This window comes from Nesoenas mayeri (genome assembly GCF_963082525.1).
Source record: "Nesoenas mayeri genome assembly, chromosome: Z".
Taxonomy (NCBI): Eukaryota; Metazoa; Chordata; class Aves; order Columbiformes; family Columbidae; genus Nesoenas; species Nesoenas mayeri.
In genome coordinates this window covers 63,083,543-63,103,087 of record NC_137542.1, presented here as the reverse complement: position 1 = coordinate 63,103,087, position 19,545 = coordinate 63,083,543, and the positions used below count along the sequence as shown (strand labels likewise).

At 37.6% G+C, this 19,545-nt stretch overlaps 1 protein-coding gene across 1 annotated transcript in view; it reads left to right on the top strand.

The window, feature by feature from the left end:
* The window catches only part of SV2C (synaptic vesicle glycoprotein 2C), a gene marked incomplete at both ends in the record, with an annotated part of 81,097 nt that overhangs the window by 41,051 nt on the left and 20,501 nt on the right, over nucleotides 1–19,545 (top strand). The window contains 2 exons of the mRNA XM_080363020.1: nucleotides 16,578–16,711; nucleotides 16,873–16,962. Coding sequence (XP_080219146.1) covers nucleotides 16,578–16,711; nucleotides 16,873–16,962 — 224 coding nt within the window. The remainder of the gene's footprint in view (nucleotides 1–16,577; nucleotides 16,712–16,872; nucleotides 16,963–19,545) is intronic.

Here is a 19,545-nt window from a genome sequence, read left to right as displayed (position 1 = left end):
AAACTCTCAAATGTAATTACAGAATCTCCATTACTGGAGGTTTATAAGGGCAAATTAAACCACGGCATTTCCTCAGTAATTTAGGACCACACTACAATCACCAAATTTATTACCGAACACCTGTTGCCCATTCTTAATTCTACTTTCCATAAGTCTCTTCCTAGGCACAGGGGGCCATAAATGATTTATATTTCTAAATGAGTGTAATTGTGGTTAGAGTGGACAAATCTGTTTTTATTTTGAGTAAGTGGCTTGCGAAGTGGCCTGAAAAACATTTCTCAGTTTACAGTATAAGATTGTTGAGGCAAAGCAGATCAATTTCCCTGAAGAAATTCATTGGCAATCAAACAGGTCTGTTTATCACCTTCTTGGTATGCGGCTCAAGAGCGATTTTGATAGTACTTTCTGTAGACAGATTGGCTTTGTTCTTGTGTCAGTCTGTTGGAGATAAAAAAGACAAACTCACCTTCAAAACTACAATAAATTCCCCTTCTGTATGAAACCATTGTGAACTATACTATAATAAAATAAGCAAGGGGGTAAGCAGAGCTGCTGTGAAAATGAGGAGATACAGAGGTATTGACTCATTGTGCAACTCATAGCATGTACAGCACCAGGCAGTGTTAATGGAAGAGTTAATCTTGGCCTGCAGCAGACTAAACAAAGAATGCAATGGACTAAAACTGTTCAGTGGCAATGAAGTGAAAAAAAAAAAAAACTTGAAGCTCACTTATTCTATTTTTGTTGTTGTTGGGCTAAAAGGTTTCTCATTGGCAAATGGCAGCAGCAATATTGGCATAAAAAATCCTGTGCCAATGTTAGGCATTGTCAGTGGGTTTACAGGACATGGTGACTACTTGATTAGCAATACATACAAGCAGAAGGATCTTAGGAGCCATCCATCTTCCACAACTTTTGATGAGCAGACCTGGCTCCTTTTGAGTGGTAGGAGCTGCAAGAATGGATATACAGAGATCTCAGTCTAATCTGCAGTTCTTCTCCCAGCTAAGTGGAGTCAAAAGGTTGCACCCCTCTCTCGACGTAATTATTCCAAGATTAATGCTGTGAAACAGTTGTTCTCCAGTATATAAATGTTATATGTTATATGTTTTAGACAATATAAGGGAAAAGTGAGGCTTTTTCTGTTTGTCAGCTTTTTTTTTTTTTTTTTTTTGGTAGAAATTAAAAGATTAATGAGTGTCTTTGTTACTAAGATGAAGGACTAGAAGACAGATTTTTTTGGTCACAGCTGTTTGGGTTCCTTATTCAAAGTTGGAACATGCTGAAATAGGATGCCATCACTGATTTGCAAGAGGTGCATCAGTGACATCTTTTCTGATCTTGTAGAAGGCAAATAAGAGAAAAGCATGATTAGGTGCAGAAGGAAAAGGAATAAACTGCTTATTGATGATAAGACTAATATAATGAGCTGAAATTCCTGTGAAGATGAGGTAGTATAGATAACTGAAAAGACTTTCTAATGGTGTGTTAGTTAAGCATCTGGATAAAATTGCTATGGAAGTAGTGAAATCTCAGTGACTGTAAGTCTTTAAGAAAAGATTACATTAACAAGTTTTGAGATGTTGTAGGGGCCATCATTAATTCTGATTTTGAGAAAGTGCATGCACCAGATGCCCCCTCAAGGTCCTATTCACCTTTGTTCTCAGAGAACTATCAAACAGATGGTGTTGCTCCTGAGAGTGCTGGGATATGCCAGAAAAGAGCAAATTAAGAAAATTAAATTAGGAGAGAACTTCTGAAATCAGGGGTGGGGGAAGGAGGGGAAATGGTAGAGAACAGCATTGGATATACCCATCACATGTAGGAGAAGGTATTCTAGCTGGTAGCTCCAAAGGGAAGACAGAATAATAATAAATAACCCTGCACTGGTAGAAAGATGAATGAAAAAATCTGTCCTTCTCTAATCCTGAAAATTCTGGATTCTCAATTTTAAAAATATTATTTTTCTCAAACCTTTTCCTACCACACTGATTTTTTTTTTTTGGTGGTTAAAAACAAGTCCAAATCATGGCAGCAGATGTTTTGGAAAAAGCTGAGTCCCATTTTCTATTACACAGTAGCTTCTGTTCTTTGCGGAAGATCTTTAAATTCTCTTAGTAGTCCAGATCAGAAATGCCAAAGAAGATGGCCTAGGGAAGAGCTACATGTCTTTTCTCATTTTATAATAGTCTGTGAATGCACTAATAAATCTGTGGAATTTTAAATCAATATATTTTTTATTTCTTTTTGTTTGATTGCGTGGTTTGGTTTGATTTGGTTTTGTTTGTTGGGTTTTTGTTTGTTTTTGTTTTGTTTTGTTTTGTTTTGTTTTGAACTTGGAGGAAATATTTTATCCAAATTTTAAAACCAAGAGCAGCTCTGCAGTTTTGCCTTCTCCATACAATTGTCTTTCTGATACATCATCTGTCTTCAGAATCCATGAATCTATGGATACTTTAACCAATAAAAATTACTATTTGAGATTTAAAGGAAGTTGGAGCTTCGCTAATGTTGCATCTGCGTTTGCTAGAGACTGTGTTGTGTTGAACAAATGGAATAGATCAGATCTAAAGGCATCTAATACATAATGCAACATCTGTTGATCTGTTCTGCATTCCACTAAGAGGCAAAATGATCCTCAGTGTGCTGTGCTTCCCCCCACACTTAAGGCCCTTTCATTAGTCTGGTATCCTGCAGGCTGAAGCCATATACATACTTTTGAATTCTGAGTTAATTAAAGTGGGTATGAGGCAGTTTTAATGTTAACTTGAGTTATAAACTCCTGCTCATGAACTGTTCTTAATTTGAAACAATCCCGTGAAATTAGATTATATTAGAATGCATATACTTTTAAAAAGTCTTCGTCTTTAGGAACAACAGGAATGACAGAACACAGCAGAATTTAGAAGAGTTGCTTATGCAAATCCAGCTAAGAAAGCAAAACAAATCACTTTATCAGTTTGCTATTTTCTGTAGACCAATGCAGGGTTTGATATGATCATTTAAATTATATTCACAAATGTTAGAAGCTTAAGTAGCTTTTAGCACATCTAGTTGATAAGCACTAAAGATGTTCATTAGTGAGCTTCAAATATAACCTCCTTCTGGGCTCTGTAGGGTGAGTGTGAAAAAGAAATTGTTTTATTGAGAGATTCAGTGGAAAAACTAAGAAGTTGGTTTGTGAGCAGAGAAGAAATAAGACCCACTTTCTTGGGAGTTTCTGTCAATGTCCCTGTGGTCCTGGCTAATTGCTTTCTCTCCAGCCTTCGGCTATATCCCTTACAAGTTACCATGTCAGTACTTTTAGTTTCTCCTTGCTTTTTCCAGATCCTTTCTGCAATAGACTCCAGAGCTACTGTTTTTGCAACAAGAAAAACACGTTTTTCCACAACCTCACCATGGTCCCTGCTGTATTACAGCTCTTCTCTGATCTGGATGCTGCCAGAGAGGAGGCAGCACATTTTGACATGGGTTGGATCGATGCCAGAGTCGATGGATGGCATGGCCACGGTGCAGCCCCAGCCCCCAGGCTGGCTGCAGCATCCCTGAGAGACTGCGGGCTTCTCCTACCTTTTCCTTCATCCTCTGATGGGTTCTCTCCCCTCTGTCTGGGTAGTGCATTTCATAACAATTGGGGGAACGTGATTATCTCTCAGACTATTTCTGCCTGTCAGATTTGATTGAAGTAGGTCAATGACTAAGGGATTCTGACAGAGGTACTCACAGACAGGCGAACAGACTGTTCCCATAACATCACTGTCCACTGCCATAAACATCATTTTCCACAGAAACCATAGTAATAGTCATTCATTCTTATAGCAGTACAATGATGGCGACTCCTTACCCTTAGTTTTCATTAAAACTCAGTTTCACACAATGAATAGATCTTGAGTATAAATCAAGAAAAATTCCATCCAAGTTCATGAAGCTGCCTTAGAAGTCTGGCCAGTGGCTATCAGAAATGCCTGCAGTGGCAGGCATAACTCTTGCTTTTCACTTCTAGAAACAAACAAGATGCTAATCTGATGAGATTTTTTCTGTGGTCAATTTTTTAATGTTGAAAAGGCAAAATTTTTTTGTTTTTGTTTTTGACTAGTCTGTAATAGGTGAAAAATTAAGGTCATTTCTACAGATGGGCAAAAGAGGAGGTGGCTGGTCTTACAGTATGATTATTTAGATACATAAATATATTAATTTTTTCTGGAACACAGTGTGGGATTACAGATTTGTCGACCATAGTTTCATATTCTTTGTCTGGCTTATAAAATGATCTGCTCTGAAAGTATTAGTGGTTGTCCTTTTACTAAGTTTCTTTTAACTTCAAATATATATATAATGTATAGTATATATAATTATATATGTATATATTTTCTGTATGGCTTGGATATACAACTGGAATATCATTTTTTTTTCAATTTGCAGTCCAGTTGCCTTTAATATAAAATTAACATAATCAATTACAGAATGGCATTGGGTTTCTTTTTCAGGAAGTTTATTTATACTTTTCCTCTGAGAAAAATATTAAATGTTGTTTTTGAGAATTATGCCTACTTCAGTGAAAGTACTTCCATCAAGATATATTTAATTATGCATGGGTATCTGAGTATAGCATCTAACTTTATTCTTTCTGCTCATATTTATAATGGAAGGACCTGCACAAATACATGCAAAAAACTGATCTGCCTCCCCTACAGTGTTTTTGCACTTATTATTCCCAACATAGTAGTATTTTTACACTTTCCAAAGATGCAAGTAGCAAACAGTATAAAACAGGCAAAGAGAAAGAGCAAGATTTGGTAGCTCTGAGCTTAGATTTCAGTTCCTGATTTCCTCAGCTTTGATGCTGGCCAAGGCGAGGAGATGCTGCTTTCTACCACTCCCTGTTCCTCTCTTGCTGTTGAGTCTGTATTATATTGTTTCATTTCTAGTACAGGGGCTATTTGTTCTGGGACATTGAAAGTTTTGTCACTCACCCTAGTTGTTTCCTGAAGGTAACATTGCCACATAATAAAAAGTGTGAAATCACAGCTAAAGACATCAAGGTAAGGCTTTCAGATTGTTTTATTTTCCCATGGGAATCTTAGGTAATTCAATTCTGATATAAACATCTGATTCCTTCATGTTATCTGGATATTCTAGACTTTGTAAGGAAATCATGAAGCTTTATAAAAGGAAAAATTTAATATAATGCTCTGTTTCTTTAATATATTGCATTTTCTTTGTTACCTTTGATAATTACATTTCAAGCACTGTGACTGTCTCTCTGTAGGGAAAATCCTCCCCCTTGGATAGCTATGACAGATTGTAACTGAGGATCATTAGTAATTGATTTGTGAGTGCAAATAATACTTGTGTTGAAAGTGCCTGACCAAAGTTTGAATTCAGGACTTCTGACACATGATTCACGGTATGAATAGAGAGGCTACATGTATTCAGCTGACTGGGTTTCTTTAATTGACCTTTGTTGGGTTAGAAGATAATTCTTAGAATACGTATTTGGTCTAATTATCTGATGACATAGGCTATCTGTTATTCTGCCTATCTCTTAAGAGATTGCTTCTTTTTTTAGAAAACAGAAGTAGATTAAATAGTAAAAAAGAAAATCAGACTTAAATCACAGCAATGAAATGATAATTAAAAATATTTTTTTCTTGCAAAAACTTTCAAATGAATAAAATATAATAAAGTTAAATTTTGAAAGAGTTTCTTGAATTGCATAATGTTCTGTTGTTGCACTGCAGCAGTATGTGAATGGTAAAATGCACATCACTGGTAAAAGACACATCTCTGTATTCTTCAGAAAATGTTCCAGCATTTCAATGATTGTTTGGTTTGTAAAAGTTAGGCTAGATAGATAAGGCCTATTTTCTTTTCGTAAGCCTCAGTGTATGTTGTGCCTTTTTTATCATTGACTTTTCTGATTAATTGCTTCTCTTGTCTTCTTCACTGTGAGCCCATCATTTAAATATCCTTAGTCCAGATGCACATAAATTGCTGGAAGTACCAGACCAGGACAGGAACACTCAACATTTTCAATTAGCTTCCACATTTAACATCTGCTCTTAGTAGAGTCTACCACAACTTGTCATGCCAAATAAAATGCCTAGTTTTATGACATTTTTTACAAGCCCTCAGCAAAATAATTGTAAGGTTTTAATTATGCTTTTGGTGAGATTGCACATGTAAACCTAGTACATGTTTGAACCCATTACGATTTCACAATTTGTGAGCACACAGCTGTGGGTAGGCAGTGGTGGGCACTACACAAAAATATGTAGAGATCATTGTGTTTCGCATATTGGTAGGACAACAGTCTAATCAGATTTTGTTGCAGATAAGTGTTTTCTTGCAGATTTCATAATGAATACTGAACAGGGCATTTGACAATTCTACACTATCTAGTTATAAAAGCCGATTTTGTGTGTTGTTGATGATTTGCTCTTACTGTACTCTTTTGGACTGTCCAAACAGATGTTTCAAACTTCATACACAAACCATTTTTCAATGGTGTAGTAACATAAAGTAGTCGAAACCACTAAGTACATGTAGGAGACCAGAGGTAGAAATCTTAAGAAATGAAAAATAAGGTCATAAAAACAAAACCTGAAGCACATTCTAGTGACATTTGATTGCAGGGTCTCAACATTGTCACTGACTGTGATATTTTTAAGCTCTGACAACAGCATCTTTTAACATGTGCTGTCCCACACTTCTTTTGGCGTCAGTTGCATCCACTTGATCCATCATCTCTGGAAAACATGACATGGCCTTTTCATCTTAGACTGACAAGCCTGTAAGTTATGATGTTTTCAAAGTCATGGCTACCAGATTTTACCTCTTTGTTTCGTGAATTGTGAAGTGCATTCACTGAACAGCTGCACAGAACCAGACTCGAGGACTTTACAGAGCTGCACAAGTATGGTAGTCTCTGGGGCAACTGACTCTGTCAGCTGAAGTCAGATCAATTATGTGCCACAGTGCTTGTAATGAGATTTTTGGTGGTATCACCTAAATATTAACCCTTAGTGTCCTATTCTGCAGGGTAGACCTTTTTTTGTTACTTTCTAGTTTCTTTCCAGTTCTTCAGTCTACACTCTGCTTTGAACTATAGCATAAACTCAGTGTTATAATTGAATAGAACTTCCTTGTATTGGAAAGATACAATTTATTTTTTGTGTTCACTTTTTAATCTGGTTGTTAAGCTCAGAAAATTCTTAGACCATTCTTTGATTTAGTTTTCTTTCCAGGTACTGCCAACTACTGCTGGGGTTTTCAACATCAGGAATTTAATAAAATGCTTCTAGGCTATATGCCCATAAAAATAATTAAGACAAAGAAATCCTTCATCTGTAGGTGTGAGCTAGCCACATAGGACTCTATATATCCATTTGAAAAATTTCTATTAGTTCATAAATTCAGGAAGGTCACAAACCACTGACCTATTGCATACCAGCATTACTTTTGATGTTTTCTGGTTTTCTAACTCCATAGTATTACGAGGGTATTGGGAAGATTTCAAGTGTATGTATAAAAGAATCTTACATCCAAGCACTTACAGCAAGCATTGGTTTCCACAAGACTGAGCAGGGTGTCATGTGAGTCTTAATATCTCTGCTTACAAGTGTGTTTAGATCTAGATCCCATCTTTAACAGAAATGATAAAATTTTCCAAATCAAATTTAGATACAGAAATATTTTTAAAAAGCAGTCAGTTATAGGGAAATTAAGCATCTGAGATTTTGATTACAAATCACGGTTCTTTTCAAGTTTTGCATCTGAACCTTAGATGAAATTTGACCTGTGTACATTAATTTCAATTTTTTCTGGAAAAGGATCATGAGTATACATTCTAGTCTGGAATACATTTATTTACTTACTTAATATCTTCAGTTGCAACATGGTGTTTCTCATTTTAAACTTCAGAAATAGGCAATTAACTTAAGTTTTAAGAGAGTTCTTGTACTGATTTGGATTTATAAAGTATGTGGTAGAGAGGAAAAAAGCTGTTTTGAAGACAGATGAGGAGAATGTTGTAGAAACACTGATATAAGATCTAAGCAGGAAATCACAGGTTTGCCCTGGAAAAGTTTCAAAAACTATGTTCATTACCCAGGAACTGTAATGAGTGAGGATATACCCACTTTCCAAGGAGTATAATGATATTTGCATTCGGAATATAGCCACACAGAGTTTATTCAGGTTTGATTCCTGGCAACCAGCATCTGAAATCTGGCAAAATGACTCAAGACAGAGACGAAACCCATAATGATGGCAAAAGTCAAGACATTGCGATTTGATGTTGGAGTACTTTGAGATTTTGTTTACAGCCCAATAGGATAATTGCTTATAGTTTGTGTTCAGAATAGCTAAGGTGCAAAATTGGAACCTGCATGGTGATGGCCAGGTGAAGACATTTATGTCAACATGACATCTTAGCAAAGTACATTTCTATTGTTCCTCCCTGTTTTGTGAATGGAAAATTCTAAGTGGCCAAAGTTAAACGAACAGAAGTAGAGGACTGCAGGGTTGTCTACACTCCTCATCAGTGGAATCCTTTGTTCCTTTCCTGTAAGCCAAACACTTTGCTCTTAGTCGTGTCCCTCCCCCCCCCCCCCCCCCTTTTTTTTTATGCAGTATCATGTCAATGGGAGCAATGCGTAGTTTAAATCAGGGAATCAATCTAGGAAAGGGTCACAAAGTTCAGTGTTGATGTGGCCTCACCTTGAGCACTCTGTGCTGTTCTGGGCCCCACAATTTAAGAAGGATGTGGAGGTGCCTGAGTGTGTTCAGAGGAGGGCAACAAAAGAGCTAGAAGGTATGTCCTATGAGGAGCTAAGGACTTCGATATTATCTGTGTTGGAGAGAAGGAGGCTGAGGGGCAACCTCATGGCTCTCCATAGCTCCCTGAGGACTGCGAGTGCAGATGGAGGTGCTGATCTCTTCTCCTTGGGGTCCAGTGCACCCCTCCCCTACCCTTCCCCTTCCCTCCCCCTCCCATCCCCTCCTCCCATCACCTCTCCCCTTAAATTCTCTCCTGTCTTGTGAAGACTCTTCTACTCTTTTTCCCCTGCTTGTTTTCACTTACAAAATCTTTGGACCAGTCCTCTGAAGGGGAGAATAAGGGTGAATATGTATAAAATCCATAATGGTCAACTTGGTTTGCAAGCCCTTTCTCTCTGGTTTTGTATAACTTCCCATCTGCCCTGTAAGACTTCATAAAAGGTGAAATACTAATGAGTTATTTTGCCATATTAATGTCTCTTTTTTATTTAGTTGACCCAGTATCCTTCCCAGCAAGCAGAATGGAATGTTAACACTGTTTTGGTTTAGGAGCAATTTAGGTTTTCTTAAGGTATCCCTGGTATCCAGGTTGTCGAGTGGCCCAGGAGAGGAGGCGTGGTTGGAACCACCACACCCAGTAAAGAAAATTGAAGGGCAAAAATAGCCTCCTTTGCTGAAGTCAAGATACAGGCACGTCATTCCCATTATGCTCAGTTATGACAATGGCCTGCTTCAAGTTCCTACATGTATTTAGGTTTTTATGTAGCTAGGAAAGCAAGTGATATCCAGTGTTTCCTAATCATAAATAGACTTCTAATTAAATATCCTTTGCCACCTCTAGCATCTGCCAAGATTAGACAGATTACAGGATCAGGCTGTTGGGTACCTGCTGTTCTCTTATTAGGAACTGCTGCTTTAATTCTTATATATGATTGCATCTGTTCATCTCCTCTGCCATTTCAGAGATTAACTTATTGTCTGTATTGGCTTTTGTGCATCACATCATCTTGATACAGCCGTATTTTAAGGCCAAATCAAAGTCAGACTTCAGACAGACCATCCACACATGCAATGACTTCCAAGCTTCTCCTGTCTTGTTTCACTGAGCACTGTTAGGTATTCTGACTTTAAACTACTTTTAATGACTTTTCTATCAGGCCTATCACAGATATGTTAGCATTTCCATAGCAAGGAAAGAAACCTAACAGCTCTGTATGCTGTGCAGAGTGTATGTAGAAGTAAGTGAAAGTCTGACATATAATTACTAAACCTCAAATTTTGCGCATGTATCATAGCATATCATTGTCTGAAGTATGGGTATGCACAAACTTCCTCCTCAATTAAAAGTAAAGCTGGGAAGTACTACAGCAAGTATTAGAAACATTTTAAAAGTGGATTTCTGATGTCGTTATTCAGATGTAATACAGCTGGAGACCTTACCCAGACAACAGCACCATGCACTGGATAGAGGAATTGTGTACAATGTTACTAGAAAGCAAATTATTTTCGGTGCAAGGTCATCCCTATTGCAGCTGTGCTGGGGCATGGCAGTTATAATGTTACTGGAGTGATGAGAAACCTGATAATTCGGGTTTTCAGATGAAGATCAATGGCAAGTGATGAGTGTCAGGGGTTGACAACCCTTCTCTCTGCAGGAGAGGAAATGTGTCTTTAGAAAAATGTCTTGTTCCTTTTAGTCACAGTTTTAAGTGTCAACACACAAACTCTGGGTTTAACATATTTGTAAAATATATCTGTCTAACACTATTACCTTCTTTTATTGATGGCTCATGGCTCCCAGGGACTAATAGCATCAGCTAGAGAGTCAGCTAGGTGCAAATGAGAGTTAGAGAGGCTTCTACAGGCGCTTTTGTTAAGAAACCTCCATCATGGCCTGCCACACTTCAGCTATTTTATTTCAAGATTACTTCTGCAAAATATAACAGCACCTGACCTGCTGAGCCAGCTGGTTTGTAAGGTATCTAACTATCTATATAGGCTAAAAATATCACTGCCTTTCCCATGTGATATCAATAATCTAATCACAGGAAAGGCAAGAGTTCTTCTTTATGTCACCAGAATTTCATGTTAATATAATTACATACTAATACTGAAAAAGGTGTTTCTCTATTTGTTGGAAACAATATATTTCACCTAGTATCATAAAAACTACTAGCAGAGTTTCCTCATTTATAAAACTTCCCTGAAGACTTTTCTTCTGTTTCAATGATATTTACTGTTATTCTAGCCAGTACCATTAAAATATATGTGCTCCAATCCTACATGTCACTCACAGTTAAACTTGATAAAGACAGGACAGACTATGAATGCAATAATAACGTATTTCAGTGCTGTCAGCTGCAAAATTTTTCCAGTCCTCTTTATAATTTTGATTTTGCTTAGATTTGGGAAATACCCAACGAAATGACAACATGTCGTAGCAGAACACTTTCTGCAGAAATTTTAAACAAGTATTATTTGTCTTAAGTGCGATGACAGTGCCATCACGTGGCAGTTTGCAGCAAGCACACATGTTCTGGAAATTTTTCAAACACAAAACATTAAAAAGTGAGACTAGAAAGCTGAGTTCTGACCAAACATTATGTTTTAAAACAGAAATAAATAAATTAATAAAATCATATAAAGTATTTTTCAGAAGAATCTATACAGTGTATGAATTCTTACTCATATCTTGGCTATGCTTCTCCTCTGCCCCTAATTGTAGGGATAGTCTTGCCGTTATAATACTACTGGTTTTTCATTGTCAACACCGCACTTCAGTGTAACCCTTATGGATTTGTACAGAACTATCATGCTCCCTTTCAATCCTCATTTTTGAAAGTTAAGCAAATCATCCCCATTAGTCTGCTCTGTACTCACCTAGCCACTGTAAAATATGATAATATGATCCTTATTCTTGAAGATACCTGCTGTTTCTCATGCAATGTATATTTGTAAAATTCAGTATAATATGGTTGGTTTGCCTCTATATTTATTCCAAAAGTCTACAAGAATAAAAATATTTTCTTTCATTTGGAGCAATAACTTTTTTTTTTCTTTTTTTTCTTTTTTTTTTTTTGTAATATGCTTTTTGTTTATTAATGCTATGGAGCAGATAAAACACTGTGTTGGGAGGGAAGATTTTGTTGACATTGACTTCAACATATAAATTGGTGATTAGATATAGATTAGCATCTTGGTACATTTTGCTTTTGCTCTGCTGCATGTTGCTGTGTTTCTGTAATCAGTAATTGGCATCCATGTCTCTCTGATTTACTTGATCTTTTCTAGCACACAGTAGAGTGAGGGGGTGTTATTCGGCACAAAGGTTGCTGCAGCAGGTACGGATTCAGTCATTGCAGACTTTACATTGCTCTACAGCAAGTCATTCCCAAGATGCATTTGGACCAAGTGTTTTAGCAATTCATAAAACATTGGGACTTGCCACCATTTTCAAGATTAATGACTCTGGAATACAGCATAACCAGGAAGCAAGGGTGAAGTTTACCTCTAGGTCACTGTGCAGTGCTCTGAATGCAGCCATGTAGAGCTTCTCTGTCTTTGCTATTGTATCATAAATCAAGGAAAGGAGAAGCAAATTGAATTACAGCCAAGAACACACTCCCATTTGATTTCAAGACTTACGTACAGTAGGAATGAAAGCCACTTTGTGAGCTAAATTCAGAGTTACACTAATGGCTCCATTTTCCAGATTAGCTCATGACCTAGGGAAATGGGATGCATTAACCATAGGAATAAATCTAAACTTGCTCTACATTTAAAATATATATTTGTTTTGCTGTTCCAGTGCTGGTGCTGGAATAGACAGGTGAGCAGTCTCAAGGAAGCTGTACTGCAGCTGGCTTTTGTTTCTACCGTTTGCTTCTTATAATCCTGACATTATCCTGAATTCAGCAGATATGTTAAATCACAAGAAAATTGCAGCAGCTAATATGATACATAGAGAATAAGACTGAATAAGAGGAATAAAACTGTACCAAATATTTCACTTGACAAGTTCCTTACCTATTTTGAGGATTAAAAAGCGTGTTTTGCAGATTGTTAGGATGACACCAGGATGAACGGTACACCCATTGCTTTTAATTTTGTAGCGTGGTTCACTTACACTAAGAAATGACATGTTAAAATAAATTATCATAAGCATTTTCCAGGACAGGCTACAGAGCACAAGATGATGCTGTTGTTTTATAACAAGTATAAAACCAGGTTGATTTCATTTACTGCAGAATTGCCCTTTGTGCAGCTCAGTCTTATGAAACATAAACCAGAGTGATGAAAGGCAGATTGTCTAAATATACTAGTGGCTCTATGTATTTCTGGGCCAGATCCTGATGACAACAAGAGCCAGTACCCTTACCATGCTGTTCTGCGAAATGAAAACCCCTGTCTTTTGTCACCTTTACCATGGCACTAGAAGATGCATGGCTGCCCAGAGAGTCGCATCAGCCCGCTGCTTTGACCAAAATCAGCTTAACTGAAAGGAAATAGTTTTGTGAGTCCTGTATCAGGTGTTCTTGTACTATAGTTTAAAATATATAACAAAGAATACGATTCTAATGATTCTAATAGAATGTGTACACAATACCTCAAACACAGGAATAGTTTCTAATTGCCTCATTAACTCACCGTAAACTTTTCGTTTTTCATTTCTTTTGCTTCCCAATTTAGATGTAAACTATGCTCATATTATTTAAGATCTGAAATTCTGTAAGGATAAAAGGTAATATTTTCTAAAAATCCATAAAAAGTAAATTTTTCATATACTGTAACATCCTTTTTTACTGTGGTGTGGGTTTGTGTTTTTGTTGTTGTTATTGGGGTTTTTCTTTGTTTGTTTTGTTTTTCTTTTATCTTAGCTTTTCATCCCAAGTTCTACTTTGGAATAAAATTTAACATTACATTGTAGACAGCCTGTTTTTTTTCGTTGGAGGGTACTTTGGAGGGGGAAGGTATGTTTATCTGGACCCTTATTTAAAAAAACCTAACATGTCATTGTAAGGTCAAAGACAATGCTGTCACTGATTTTACTTCTGTCTTCCTGGGGTAAAGATGGCAGGGCTAAATGAGACTGTAGATCAAAGTGACACATTTCAGGAACACAACATTTTGTCAGAGAACAGAAAAAAAGTTTCCCAAATCTGCAGGTCAAATATTGCAGCAGGTTGTTGATAAAGGGCAAAAATTAGTTGACTGTATTTTTCATATGGTAACATGTTAGTACTTTAATATGAGAAAGGATTTTTTTTCCAATAACCTATTTGTGATCCATACTACAAGATCTTTAAGTTCCAAAATACACTATGTATTTAGCAGGTAAATATCTCATATGAAAAACTATTTAACAGGCCACTTTGTACCATCTTGTACTAGTTGCTTACTGACATCCAGACAGATTTAATTTACTATGTCTTTTATCTAGGAAAATCAGTTAGCAAAGAGATATATCAGATTAATCTGGCGTCAGCTCTTTCATTAGCCATGGTTCCATTTTCTTCCAGTAACTGCTTCTGTCATTTATTGTTATTCTTATCTTACATTCACTTTTTAATAAGTTATCCTCGAAAACTTTACTTGAGAAATTCTCCTGTATTGAAGCCAGACTAAAAGGCAAGATAGATACCAAATAATGTATTTCCTAAGAGAAATTGTTAGGTTTCTTACGATTCTAGCATTTCGGTAGTCCAATTATAATATACCAAAAAATCAGATACTATGTTAAAAAGCTGAAGTACCAGCGCTGCAGTTTTGCATATAGGTATTCTAGTATTTCTTTTTGCATTTTTCTCTGTATGTTTTTACAATAGTTTCTACAGTATGTTATTAGTCAGCACTCTATATCTCAAGATCAGTTTTTCAGATGAGAGCAGACAGTTGACAGCTGGTCACAAGTGGTGTTCCCCAGAGCTCAGTGTTGGGGCCAGTTCTGTTTAATCTCTTTATCAATGATCTGGATGAGAGGATTGAGTACATCCTCACTAAGTTTGTAGATGACACCAAGTTGGGTGGAAGTGTTGACCTGCTGGAGCGTAGGAAGGCTCTACAGAGGGATCTGGACCAGCTGGATCAATGGGCTGAGGCCAGTTGTATGAGGTTCAACAAGGCCAAATACCAGGTCCTGCACTTGGGTCACAATAATCTCATGCAGCGCTACAGGCTTGGGGAAGAGTGGCTGGAAACCTGCCTGGTAGAAAAGGACCTATGGGTGTGGGTCAACAGCCAGCTGAACATGAGTCAGCACTTAGAGAACTGGGTAATCACCAGCTGCATGAAGATTAACAAGGGAAAATGACAGATTTTGCACCTGGGACGCGGCAGCCCTGACTGTACGTACAGCATGGGGAGCGAGAGACTGAAGAGCAGCTCTGTAGAGAGCGATCTGGGTTTTCTGGTTGTTGGCAAGTGGAACATGAGCCAGCAGTGTGTCCTGGCAGTCAAGATAGCCAACTGTGTCCTGGGTGCATCCAGCACAGCATTGCCAGCCAGGCAGGGAGGTGATTGTCCCGCTCTGCTCTGCACTGGTGCGGCGTCACCTGGAGCAGCACTGTGTGCAGTTCTGGGCGCCACAGCATAAAAAGGATATAAAGCTACTGGAGAGTGGAAAGCTACTGGAGGGCTACAAAGTTGAGAAGGATTTGGAGGGGAAACCATATGAGGAGCAGCTAAAATCACTTCGTTCGTTCAGCCTGGAGGAGTAGATACTAAGGGAGACCTCATCACAGCTACGGCTTCCTCACAAGGGGAGGAAGGGGGGCAGGCACTGATCTCTTCAGCTACCAATGACAGGACCTGAGGGAAGGGCAGGAAGATGTGCCAGGGAAGGTTTAGGCTGGACATTAGGAAAAGAGTCTTCACCCAGAGGGTGGTGGAGCACTGGAATGGGCTCCTCAGGGAGGTAGTCGTGGCCCCAGGCCTGACAGTATTCAAAAAGCAATTGAATGCCCTCAGACACATGGTATGCATTTTGGACTTGTTCTTTGCAGGAACAGGTGCTGGACTCGATGATCCTTGTGAGTCCCTTCCAATTCAGGATATTCTATGATTCTATGAGCAGTGTGCCCAGGTGGCCAAAAAGGCCAACAGCATCCTGGTGTGCATGAAGAATAGTGTGGCCAGAAGGACTACAAAAGTGACCTTCCCCCTGTAGTGGTGGCACCAGTGAGGCTGCACCTCAAATATTGTGTTCAGTTTTGGCCCCTCACTACAAGAGAGACATTGAGCACAAGTCTTATGAGGAGCATCTAAGGGAACTGGGGCTGTTTAGCCTGAAGAAAAGGAGGCTGAGGGGAGACCTTATCATTCTTTACAACTAACTGAAAGGTAGTTTTAGCATGAAGGGTCTTGGTCTCTCCACCCAAGTAGTAAGTGACAAGATATGAGGAAATGGTCTCAAATGGCACCAGGGGAGGTTCAGGTTGGATAGTAGGAAAAATTTTTTCATGGAAAAGATTGTCAGGCATTGGAATAGGGTGCACAGCAACGTGGCTGAATCACCATCCCTGGAGATGTTTACAGGCACGTAGATGAGGTTTTTAGGGACATGGTTTCATGCCAGTGTTAGGTTAATGGTTGGACTCTATGATCTTCAGAATCCGTTCAAATCAAAACGATTATATGATTCTATGATTATTTGTGAAATCATCAATATTTGTGGAAATAGAAAAAATTAATCAAGCTCCATTTAAATACAGGTACTGTTTTGCACCTCCAAGAAGCTGTAGACTTCCTTGTACAATGCCCCTTATTTCTCTTCATTTTGTGAATTCCTTCTTTCGTAGGATGGAGTTTCAGCATGGGCTCTGCCTACCAGTTCCACAGTTGGCGAGTATTTGTGATCGTCTGTGCACTGCCATGCGTCTCTTCTGTAGTAGCCCTCACCTTTATGCCAGAAAGCCCACGGTTCTTGCTGGAGGTATAACTTTCCAAATGGTTTTTAGATTCCACTCAAAATTTTTTCTGTGTTTATAATACATCATTAAGTCTGCTTAACAGGCATTTAGGTTCTTCAATGACTACAGTGCATATCTTAATCTGACTGTATGTTTTGTTTAAATGTTTCAATCACACATTTAGGTTGGAAAACATGATGAAGCCTGGATGATACTCAAGCAAATTCATGACACAAACATGCGAGCTCGTGGTCAGCCTGAGAAAGTCTTCACAGTGAGTATTACATTTAAAGCTCACAGCTTAGCACAACAGAGAGATTGCTGACTGGCAAGGTCTGGAGTGCTTAAGCAATCAATATTAATACTCTGCATGACAAAAATCAATCATTTGCACTCTAAATATCTCAGTGTAAGAACTTAATTCCTACTAAAATTGTTATATATACAGCAGATGTGAAGATATCAGCCGTTGGCTAGCATATTCTTGAGTACATGAACACCTGGTGTTATAATTTTCTCTGGTGTACCAAGATATTTAATAGACTCCATCTTTGTTTTATTTACTAAGTTTACTTCACCCTTAATAATAACAGTAATCACATAGTAGAGGTCCAAATTAGTTGGTTGCTGTCTTTGAAGCTTTTGAAATGATTTTTTTTTTCCATTTCTATCAGCTAAAATAATAATTTTTAAACAATCATCTCACTTCTGTGAAACGGTAATATCAGATATTTAATTTTCAGAAATATCCAACTGCATCTTGTTGACTTGCAGGCCATATTCAAAAAATTGATAGGTTGTTTCTATTTGGTGGAGAAACTAGCAGTTCAGATGTGGAGCTTTTTTTATGGTATCTTCCTTATTTGTGAAGAAAATACACAAGTTTTTCATCCTGGATACAATAGGACCAAACAGCCAAAGGCATTTTCTTGCTTTGATATCCAGTCTACCTTTCCAGTTTGTGCTGTGGGAGTGCTGGCACTCTGCTTTCGCTCAGAGCCACATGTGGGATGTTTTCCTCATCCAGAGGCTTTCTTCTTACTTTAATGTACATATAACTCAATTAAGAAATCCTCTTAAAGGTTCTGCATTTGGAGGCAGTCTCGAGGGAGGACCCATCTGACCATATAACTTTATGCCATTGAGACTTGTTGTTTGTTGCTTTGGCTGTAGTTTCTGTTGCCTCCATTTATTTTTTTTTCCCACAAAGAGCCTCAAGAACACCTATATGTAGTCTGAAAGAAGGCTGGTTAGCATATCTATTATGTTGAATCCACATTTATTGATACATGGTTGACCTACCTCTAATCCCACCTAGCCTAATAATTTATTTTCTGATTTAATTTATGAGTAAAGAGATTTGCCTGACATCATACAGCTAGTGTGTGGTTTCACAATTGGATCTTGCAGATCTGAGCTGCTTTCAGATGGAGCATGCCTGCCCCTGGTCACTTTTTGTTTTTTCTTCTGCCAGCATTGTTATTCATTGACTGATTGAACAGTCAGCCATAGCACAGACCCTGACACCATACAGTGCTAGTTTAGGCATGAGGAAGAAGGCAGAAATGTGCTGGGACAAAAGGTGAGAGAAAGGATCATCTAAAGTCTCACATCAGATTGACATAATCATTATTATGTCCTCAGCAGCCACGGAGAAGGAAACAAAACATGTACTTCTTGTTTCTTGTGATCTAAAAAGTCTTCCTCTTATGGTTGTCAAAATGTTATGCTGAACCATTTTAAACTGAAAGGTTTATTTATAGATATTTTTGTTAATTGGGCAGCCATTAATAAGGCATAAATAAGGAAAAAATAGCACTCTCTTGGGATTTTGGCCAGTTTCTGCAATGAACGTTGGGAAAGGTGAGCTGCTGATATCAAGGAGTTCAAGGATTAAAAGCACTATACTGTATGTCAAGGTTACATATTAACAGAAGTCCCTAATTTTACCTTGCATTAGCACTACTAGAAAATGCACTGTCTCTTCATTGAAAAACATTAGCACTTCATCTTATAAAACCCAGAAAGCAAAGACCTTATGTGTTATCTGTTTGGGACATCCTTTTAGTCTCTCTCTCTCCTTTTTTTTTTTTTTTTTTTTTATTCTAGGTTAGTCTTGGATATTGTGATGTTTTGTCTCAGTAATTTATACACACAGTTCTCCTAAGCCCTATTCCTTTATCCAGTACCATTCTCTTACTTATGCATTACTATTTTCCTTTACTTCATGCCAATAGTTACAACAGAAAAACTTTGATAGTATGTTTTCTAGATCTTCTAGCTGATGCAACTTAATCTCTATTGCTGCTATAGTTCTAGTGGTTTTTTCTTTTACATATTTTCCTGATTATATTGATGTTATCTTTTCCTAGAAATTTTTTCACAAGTCACTTTTGTTCTTGTTATTCACTTTATTGAGGATTTCATCTTCAAACCTTTAGAACACAGAAGGAATCAACAGAGGAACAGTTGGTTTTAGAGTCAGAAACTCTAAAATGGATGTATTCTAGTTACTGACCATGGAATTTGAGGAGGTGGTGACTCCTAATGCTTTTGAAAACCTCTCCTGAGAGCAGTGACAGTAACAGAACTGGTAGTACGTTGATTTTAATAGTATCTTCTGTTAATGGGACTATCCAAGTTAATAGGTTTTTTCAAGCTTAGTTACCTTGCTGGGTCCTTAAAATGCACTTTCATTAGATAAGTTCATTTCAATGTTTAAGTAAAAAAAAAAAAAACTTTTTATCCCTTAAACAAAAATTCTTTCCACTCCTTCATTGCTACATATCAATTAATAATTTCTCTGCAAATGTTTTCCTTTGCAGCTTGTCTTGATTTTGTAAAATTTAAAACAATG